This window comes from Chaetura pelagica, unplaced genomic scaffold (genome assembly GCF_000747805.2).
Source record: "Chaetura pelagica isolate M959 unplaced genomic scaffold, ChaPel_1.0 scaffold823, whole genome shotgun sequence".
NCBI lineage: Eukaryota > Metazoa > Chordata > Aves > Apodiformes > Apodidae > Chaetura > Chaetura pelagica.
The window spans coordinates 82,556-91,938 of record NW_009952683.1 but is presented as its reverse complement, the minus strand read 5'-3'; the positions used below and the strand labels follow the sequence as shown (position 1 = coordinate 91,938).

General features: G+C 54.0%; 1 protein-coding gene across 1 annotated transcript in view; it reads right to left on the bottom strand.

Moving 5' to 3' along the window:
• The window catches only part of NCSTN (nicastrin), a 17,461-nt gene that overhangs the window by 7,084 nt on the left and 994 nt on the right, over nucleotides 1-9,383 (bottom strand). The window contains exons 3-11 of the mRNA XM_009993773.1: nucleotides 7,644-7,767; nucleotides 7,099-7,217; nucleotides 5,689-5,834; nucleotides 5,102-5,252; nucleotides 4,103-4,212; nucleotides 2,623-2,775; nucleotides 1,090-1,194; nucleotides 867-944; nucleotides 557-726 (exon numbers count right to left, since the gene is read on the bottom strand). Of these exons, the coding sequence (XP_009992075.1) occupies nucleotides 557-726; nucleotides 867-944; nucleotides 1,090-1,194; nucleotides 2,623-2,775; nucleotides 4,103-4,212; nucleotides 5,102-5,252; nucleotides 5,689-5,834; nucleotides 7,099-7,217; nucleotides 7,644-7,767 (1,156 nt within the window). The remainder of the gene's footprint in view (nucleotides 1-556; nucleotides 727-866; nucleotides 945-1,089; nucleotides 1,195-2,622; nucleotides 2,776-4,102; nucleotides 4,213-5,101; nucleotides 5,253-5,688; nucleotides 5,835-7,098; nucleotides 7,218-7,643; nucleotides 7,768-9,383) is intronic.

Below are 9,383 nucleotides of genomic sequence, written 5' to 3'. Positions count from 1 at the left end.
GGAAAGAGACAATCTGAGGGGTCTGGGGAGGAGGGCAGAGCCCCATGTCTGTCCTCCAGCCCACATTTCCACTTCCCAAGTGGAAGAGGAGCAGGGAATCCCCAGGGAACACACTGCAGTGGGGTCATGTGGGGTGAATCAAAAGGGCCCTTCCCAACGCCTGGGGCTTCTGCCATCACCAACAGAAAGCTGTGGTAAAAAAAAGTAACATAAAAAAGGAGGTAGTGGTGGGGGGGAAACAGCAAAGCCCCCCCAGGCTGCAGGAAGCACAGCTGAGGCTCAGGCACGCTCCGTTGCCATTTGCTCACCTCTGGCTCCCAGCCAGCTGTGGGGAAACATTTTCTGTCCAAAACTGGATTTCTTTCGGTTGTCAGAACGATTCTGTCGTGCTTGTCCAATTCCACGGCCTCCCCCTCTCCCCCTGGAATGCTGCTCCACACGGATATCAGCAGCACCACCCCCCGGCAGGGGCCGGGCAGGAGCTCAAGTGCCCTCTGCTGGATTTGGTGCCCTCGGTCAGGGATCAAGTTGTTCCCACCCACCCTGGTAAAAGTACCTGTTGTGGAAGGCAGCCTCGTGGTCGGTCAGGACCACCCCTGGGATGTGCCGGGCACGGAGGAAACGTTGGAAGGAGGAGGGAGGAAGAGGTTGTGAAAACTGAGCTTCCTGGAAAGTCACGTTCGCTCCCTGGCTGCTGCGGCTCAGAATATCCAGCAAGTTTCTAACCTGAAGGGGAAAGAAAACATCCCCGGCTCCACTGGATGTGGGATTGCTCTGGGAAGGTTGCCATCCTGCTGGGCTAGAATCCCACAGTGTGTTGGGTGGTTTTTTTTAAGAGGAGTGACTGGGGATTCCCTTCCAATTACCTGCACTTCAACAGATTGATTCATCCTTGAGACGGGATCCGTGTGCATCCAGAGCACTGAGTTCTCCCTCAGAGCCACCTGCAAGGAGAACCAAACCCACCCTCAGAACATGACTGAGTGAGTCTTATAGAGCAGGGAAAAAGAACCAAACCCAGTAAAATGCTGGGAAAACTACAGGTGAATGATCAGAGGGGGTAAAAAGATCCCTCCAAGGAGCCCACACCTGATTCAGCTCCAGGAAGGAATGGATGTTGTCCAAACGGAGAGGGAACTTGTCCTTTTCCATGTCATACACCATCCTGGAGCTGCCAATGTAGTCAAAGGTCTCCTGCAGTGGGAGAAAGAATCAAATCACCCATGGGTCACCCCCAGGTAGTGGCTGGCACAGCTGAGAGCAAGAGTTGAGGGGCTGGAGAGGAACAGAACCTGGGTTTCAAGGGTCTGATCCTAAGGGTGTGCACAGCCTGGCACACACCTGAGGATCAATGGGACATTGTGCCTGGCTCCAAATGAAAAGGTGGTGTAGGAAGGGATGGAGCAGAGGGCAGGAAGGAAGGCAAAGAGGAGAAAAAACAGGGGGCAGCTCAGCAATTCCACAAGCAAGGAAGAGATGGAGGCAAAGTCAGGCTTAAGTGACTGTTCCTGAGAGAGCAGAGAGGCACCAGCACAGCCCTGACTCCTGGTTTTTGGGTAAAGAGGAGAGCAAGGCAGTGCAAGTCTCCAATCAGGGAATTAAACCTATGAAGGGAAAGGTGTCTGCTTCCCTGGGGAACAAAATAAAAGAGGGAGGGGTGAGAGAAATGAGGTGGTGAAAGGAGCTGGGGATGAGAAGGGGCCCCTGAGAAACCCCAGGACAGAGGAGGGCAGGGAAGCCAAGCAGCCCCCAGCCAAGTCTTATCATCCCTCCTCCATCCTGGGAGCAGAGCAGAGAATGTCCCTTCCTCAGGGCTGCATGTCCCTCTCCTCCCCAGGGAAATTCCTGCCTGGAATGAAGGGAATCACATGGCTGCAGCACGGGGCTGGGGGAGCCAGCTTCACAAAGCTGCACAAAAGAAGCCATCAAGCAGAGGAGATGCCTTGAGGGGAACATCAGCTGTTGGCCCATCTAGTCCCTCCTCCACAGGCTTGTTCTGCTTTCCCACAGCTGCCAACTCCAGTGCTGGGCTCTCAGAAATGAGCTGCATTTCCCTGCTGTCAACACATATATTTTTAATCCAGCCTTTTCTGGGCTTCATTTCAGAATTTCAAAGCAGGGGATGAAGCAGAGACCAGACACACAGGCACGGACAGCAAAGTTTGACACGTTCCTGAAAGCTGGGGAGGGATTTTGGGCAAGGGCTTGTAGCAAAAGGACAAATGGGATGGATGAAAAGTGGGAGAGGGAGCTGGAGGTTGGAGCTGAGGAGGGAATTGTGGAGTGTGAGGGTGGGGAGAGCCTGGGCCAGGTTGCCCAGGGAAGCTGTGGCTGCCCCATCCCTGGGGGTGTTGAAGGGCAGGTTGGATGGGGCTTGGAGAAGCCTGGGCTGCTGGGAGGTGTCCCTGCCCATGGGGGGGTTGGGTCTAGATGATCTTGAAGGTCCTTTCAAACCTTCACCATTCTGTGATTGAGATGAAGGAGTGGAGAGGACCAGGGGTTGAGGATACACAGAAATATTTCTGCATGAAAAGCAGGGAAAAAAATTCATTTTCAGGGAGGCAAGGGCTGCTTTGCTACCTTAGAACAAGGCAGATGGTGGAAGGAGGGTGCTGCTCTTACCCCTTGGAAGAAGGTGAACATGATATTCCTTTGCAGGGAATGAATATCTGGCATTTTATGAAGGGCTTCAGCAGCAGCCAAGTGGGTGGCAAAGGAGGAGACAGCACTCTCTGCCCCAGGAGCAATGTTCCAGAAGAAGGAATGGCTGTCAATCTGTAGGAGGGAAGAGGAGGGGTGAGAAATGTGCACACAGAGCAAGGAACATTGTAACGGAAAGGAAATCTTGTCACCTCTCTCCTGTCCCTCTTATCCTACTGGATGGATCCTACTGGGTAATGGATTAAAACTGGAAGAGGGAGATTGAGGTTAAGACATGAGGAGGAAATTCTTCACTGCCAGGGTGTGGAAACCCTGGGTCAGGTTGGCCAGGGAAGCTGTGGCTGCCCCATCCCTGGGGGTGTTGAAGGGCAGGTTGGATGGGGCTTGGAGCAGCCTGGGCTGCTGGGAGGTGTCCCTGGCCAAGCAGGGGGTTGGATCTAGATGATCTTTCAGGTCCCTCCAACCCAAACCAGTCCATGATCCTATGAAGAAGCTGAAGGGTGGCTGGGTGGTGGAAAGACCTGGGGTAGGAGCCAATGCTGGGGTGGGATCTGGGTTTGGGGACGAGAGGAGATCCCTGTTAGAGGCATCTCTGAGCCCTCTCACCAAGCCTGGCTTAAAACAAGTCCAGAGGAGGACACAGAGATGATTCCAGGGCTGGAGCAGCTCTGGAGCCAGGCTGGGAGAGTTGGGGTGTTGAGCCTGGAGAGGAAAAGGCTCCAGGGAGACCTTAGAGCAGCTTCCAGGGCCTGAAGGGGCTCCAGGAAAGCTGGGGAGGGACTTGGGCCAAGGGCAGGGAGGGATGGGATGAGGGGGAGGGATGAAAAGTGGGAGAGGGAGCTGGAGGTTGGAGCTGAGGAGGGAATTGTGGAGTGTGAGGGTGGGGAGAGCCTGGGCCAGGTTGCCTAGGGAAGCTGTGGCTGCCCCATCCATGGAAATGTTCAATCTGAGGCTCTTGCCTCACTGGAGGGTAATAATTGTCAGTTCAACTGCTAGACAAGGAGGGGAACTTCTCTCTCAGCTCTGACCCTGACTCACTGCCTGACACACACTAGCATCTCCCTGGGACTCAGCCACCCCCCCTAAAAACCAAAATACAGAAGAGCCAACCCCACTGTCTCCTCCTGTAACACTTTTTAAGGATGTGAAATACCTTAGGGAAGTGCAAGAAACACATGAATTACTTGTCTGGCTCCAGCAGTGAAGAAAATGTTGACAAAATCTCACAGAGAGACAGAAACAAAGTGCAAAATGTGGCAGCAAGTGGTGAACCCACCAACTAAAGGGCTCCTAGTTGGAGGAACACACCAACCAGGATGACCTACAAGGTTTTGGAGGATGGGAAGAAATGAAAATATCTAAGGAGTATATTCCCATGAAACTCAAAACCCCAGCTCTTCTCAGAATCCCTTCAGACCCAGCAAGATCAAGAGGTACCTACTCTTGTGGCAACAAGAATAAATTCCTTGTCAGGCTCAACTTTCCCAGAGGAGTTGATGGGCTGCAAAGTGCTCCACACGTTGTAGTCAAGAAGGGGATCACACATGATCTCTAGGAAGCAGAAACAACATCTGGTTTGAGTTGAGACCACAAGTGAGACATGAGCTTTCAGGTCAGCACTGGGGACATTCTGGGGACACCCTGGCCACTGGCAAAACCTCTCCCCAGGATCTGGATTTGAATTCATGGGACACAATTTAATGGAGCAGGAACCTCAGAGCCATTCCTGGTGGTCTGTGTGGCAGGAATGAGGTGCATTTCCCAGCCAGCACCTAAATACAGCCCAAAATATCCTTTACTGCTTCAAAAAGTGACATTAGAAGGGCTCAGTTGCCCAGTAAAGCTTGAAGGCAACTCAAATCTTCTTCCTTTTGCACCTCTTTTTATTAAGACCCTAGAACAGGTTGCCCAAGGAAGCTGTGAAAGCTCCATCCCTGGTGGTGTCCCTGGGAAGGTTGGATGGAGCTTGGAGCTACCTGGGCTGGTGGGAGGTGTCCCTGCCCAGGCAGGGGGTTGGATCTAGATGATCTTCAAGGTTCCTTCCAACTCTAACCATTCTATGACTTATATTCCAATGGGATTCCAACTTAGGAGCCTGTGGAAGACTCATCCCTGGAGGTGTTCAAGGCCAGGCTGGATGGGGCTTGGATTAAAACTGGAAGAGGGAGATTGAGGCTGGAGATGAGGAGGGAATTGTGGAGTGTGAGGAGACCCTGGGCCAGGTTGCCCAGGGAAGCTGTGGCTGCCCCATCCCTGGGGGTGTTGAAGGGCAGGTTGGATGGGGCTTGGAGCAGCCTGGGCTGCTGGGAGGTGTCCCTGCTCATGAGAGGCTAGAACCTGATGATCTTTAAGCTTCCTTCTAACCTAAACCATTCAGGAATGACATGATTTTTATCCCCTCTCCCCATGATGAAAAAAAAAACCTGAGGGATCTGCTCACCTGGACTGATGCTGAAGGTGCTTTGGAGGTAGCTGCGCCTCATGCAGGTGACAGTGTTGGTGACAGCATGCATGTGGGAGAAGAGCTGCATGGCACACAGGGGGTACTCAGGGCCAACCCCATCCCGAGGGACATTGTGGTCTTGGTAGCACTGGATGGGAAGAAAAACCACTGACAGATCTGCAACCTTCCTGTGCCATCATCGTGGGACGGATGTGGAATCAGAACTTGGGTTTTGATTGTGGATTTGAAGGTCTAAGCTGAGAGGAAAACCAAAAAGTTCTCCCTGTTCTCCTGAGATGTGCAGCAGTTCCCCCTCTCCAGGAGGGGAAATGGCCTCAGGTTGTAGCAGGGTTGGATCTTGGGAACAATTCCTTCCTGGGAAGGGTTGTCAGGCCCTGGCCCAGGCTGCCCAGGGTGGAGTCCCCATCCCTGGAGGGGTTTCCAAGCCCTGGAGATGGTGCTGAGGGACATGGGGCAGTGGTGGCCTTGGGAGAGGTGGTTGAATGGTTGGGCTGGATGATCTGAAAGGTCTTCTCCAGCCAAAACCATTCCATGATTCTCCTGCTGGTTGGGAAGTCCAGTACCTGCTTAATAACTTGTGTCTCGTTGGCATCTTCAAGGAGAAAAATTGGGAAGTCAAAGTCCTCATAGGAAAGTTCACTGCCCAGGGGGTTCCACAGGGTCTGGTTGCAGTGGGCAAACTGGGGGCCATAATCTTTGGAATAAACACCTGGAAACAGAAAGAACCAGGGAAATTAGAGCCTGGAAGAGAATCCCAAAAATCCCAACCTGCAGGAGCACCTGGGCCTGCTGAGAAAACAGCAGCACATGAAGAACCAGCACCAGGATGGGCTGAGGAAGCAGCTGCGAAAGGTTTGCAGGGTGGAGCTCGTCACACCTGGAGCATTTGTCCCTCACCCAGGGAAACACCACATTCCCCAGGTGGAACACAAACCTGCCTCTTCCAAACCCACCCCGTGCTGGAAGGAGCCCTCAAGATTCCTAAATGCAACCCCCAGGCACTGGGGGGGCAGGAGGGGACAGGGAGGGGACAGATGCCAGCACTGCAAAGTGGTGGCAGGAGCAGATGTGGCTCCTCCAGAGCAGAGAGGTTTGTGGAAACAAGAGCTGGAGCAATTCCAGCCCTGGGGGTGAAAACAGGGAAATGAAAACCCAACTGAGACCAGAGGGGAGGATTCAGGGAGGAAGGATGACATTTTGAGAAGTGGTAGCACCCCCAGCAGCCAAGCTCTGCCAACACATGATGGTTCAACCATCACCTGAGGACTAAGCACAAGTTTGGGGCTCCAGGAAAGCTGGGGAGGGACTTGGGCCAAGGGCAGGGAGGGATGGGATGAGGGGGAGGGATGAAAAGTGGGAGAGGGAGCTGGAGGTTGGAGCTGAGGAGGGAATTGTGGAGTGTGAGGGTGGGGAGAGCCTGGGGCAGGTTGCCCAGGGAAGCTGTGGCTGCCCCATCCCTGGGGGTGTTGAAGGGCAGGTTGGATGGGGCTTGGAGCAGCCTGGGCTGCTGGGAGGTGTCCCTGCCCATGCAGGGGGTGGGATCTAGAAGATTTGAAGGTCCCACCAGCCCAACCCATCCACTGATCCTATGAAATTTCACATATTAAAGCAAAAGCAGTTACACCCACCCTGGGTCAGGTTCAACACTTTCACTGCTGTTATAACCAGTTTATCCCAGTCCAGTTTTCCCCCAACCCCCTCCTTTGAAACAAAACACTGAACCCATCACCTCCAACATCACTTTGATTCAAGTGCAGCTGCAATCTCAGCTTCCCTTCACCATCAAATCATGGGATGGGTTGGGTTAGAGGGACCTTCAAGATCATCTAGATCCAACCCCCCTGCATGGGCAGGGACACCTCCCACCAGCCCAGGTTGCCCCCCAAGTTGCCTCCTCCCCTTTATACCACTTTCTCTGACCACCCAGTGAAGGAACCTCCTCCTCCTCAGGATGAGGACCCCAGTTTCCTTACCAAACCCATCATTGGGACACTTCAAACCAGGTGAGAACCCCTGAGCAGGGCTGGGCTTGGAAATGGTCACAGCCAGGCCAGACACTCGGGAGGTTTTCTTCAGCTTCAGCATCACCCTCCTGGAAGAGGGAAAACATGAAGTGGAATCATTAATTCCTTCCTTAATTAACAAAGAGTTACAATCCAAGACCTGCTGCTGGTGAGGTGGAGCATCAAAACAACCCCAATGTCCCTTTTTCTTTGGGTTCTCACACAGGAACAAGGAGGAAACTTCACTCCTTTCCTGCTCTGCTCAGCAGAGATGTGACCAATAATCACCTTGCTGTTTAATTAGCTTGACTAATTGCTGGAGTGATGAGGATTTACCCAGAGCTGAGCTCTTCCAAGCCCATTCCAGAAAGAAATAAACCCAGACATTAAATGAGATGAAAACCCCCAACATTTCACTCTGGGGAAGGTCGGGCTGAAAACCAAACAACAAAAGCTTTTCCTCCCCAAATGAGGGACCCACCTTGATCTTCTGGGGTTCCAGAAGATCAACTGACCTGTTGAAGAGTTGCCCATCCAGCAGGATCATGTAGGGGGGGTGTGGGCCATCAGCAAGCACCCAGTTGAGGTCTTCCTCCTTCTCAACCACGTGGATCACCCCCGTGTCTCCACTGATGGAGGCTGTGGGGACACAGGGTGAACTTCCCAGGGATCTGCTTCCTTCTCCAACCCACCATGGAGGAGCAGGGCAGAGTGTTAGTTTGGGCTCTAGGGAAGAAAAGCTGGTGGGATCCAAGGGCTGGAGGAAGTTCATTTGGGGGAAGAGGCACCAGGGAGCCAGAGCAGGAGGGAAAGAAGAGAGAAAATCAACTTGGAGAGACTTGGGAAAGGAGCAGGAAGGGCCTAAAAGCAGCTTTTGTTGAAGGACATCAGGGCAGGGCCTTCAGCTGACCAAGCACTGAGGGTGCCCTGTGACTGCACCACAGGATGGGTTGGGGTGGAGGGAACTGAAATACCATCTAGATCCAACTTCCCTGCTTTGAACAGGGCCACCTCCCAGCAGCCCAGGCTGCTCCAAGCCCCATCCAACCTGCCCTTCAACACCCCCAGGGAGGGGGCAGCCACAGCTTCCCTGGCCAACCTGGCCCAGGCTCTCCCCACCCTCACACTCCACAATTCCCTCCTCAGCTCCAACCTCCAGCTCCCTCTCCCACTTTTCATCCCTCCCCCTCATCCCATCCCTCCCTGCCCTTGGCCCAAGTCCCTCCCCAGCTTTCCTGGAGCCCCTTCAGGCCCTGGAAGCTGCTCTAAGGTCTCCCTGGAGCCTTCTCCTCTCCAGGCTCAACACCCCAACTCTCCCAGCCTGGCTCCAGAGCTGCTCCAGCCCTCCCCGCATCTCCGGGGCCTCCTCTGGCCTCTCTCCACCAGCTCCATGTCCCTCCTGTGCTGGGGGCTCCAGGACGGGTCCCAGTTCTCCAGGGGGTTTCTCCAGAGCAGAACAGAGGGGACAATCCCCTCCCTGGCCCTGCTGATCCCTCTGCTGGTGACACAGCCCAGGCCACAGGGGGTTTCTGTGCTCCATCACTCATTATTGGCCCATCTTGAGCTTCTCAAGGCTGAGTGAGGAAAGACAAGGGGGAAACTGAGGCCACGAGACCAAACAGCACAGGGAAGAGCCAGGACCTGCCCCCAGGACCCCCTCAGTAACTCAAGATGGTGAGTTCAGAACTGGGGAGCACCAGGACAGCCCAGCAGGAGGACAAAAGGTTGTGACACCAAAAGGGTTGAGCAACAAAGCAGGTCCAGCCCTTGAAACCTCAACTTGTCCCCAAGGGAACAAGGGAAGGTCAAAGACCTTCCAGAAGAAACTACTGATAAAAGCAAACACTTTGTCAACCTCCCTCTCAACTGTCAGGAAGTGCCTGTTCTTCTGGGAAAGGAGCCAGAGAACCTTGGAGCTGGGGTTCTGTGACAGAGCAGGCACAGCAGGGCTGCCCTGAGGCGACAGATGCCAACCCTGGGTGCTGGGAGGGGCTCAGGGGGAAAGTGAAAGTGGAACTGGATTGGAAAGCAGCAAAACACCAACTCACACCAGTTTCCATCAAAAATTCTGCTCCCTCACTGACCCAGTCCCTGCAGTCCTGCCTCCCCCATCTTAATGGGACAAAAAAAGCCCCCCCAAGGTTAACAAACAAGCTCAGCCAAACCCCCTGCTCCCTGGAAGTGTCCAAAGGCAGGTTGGATGGGGCTGGGAGGAACCTGGGCTGGTGGGAGGTGTCCCTGCCCATTCAGGGGTG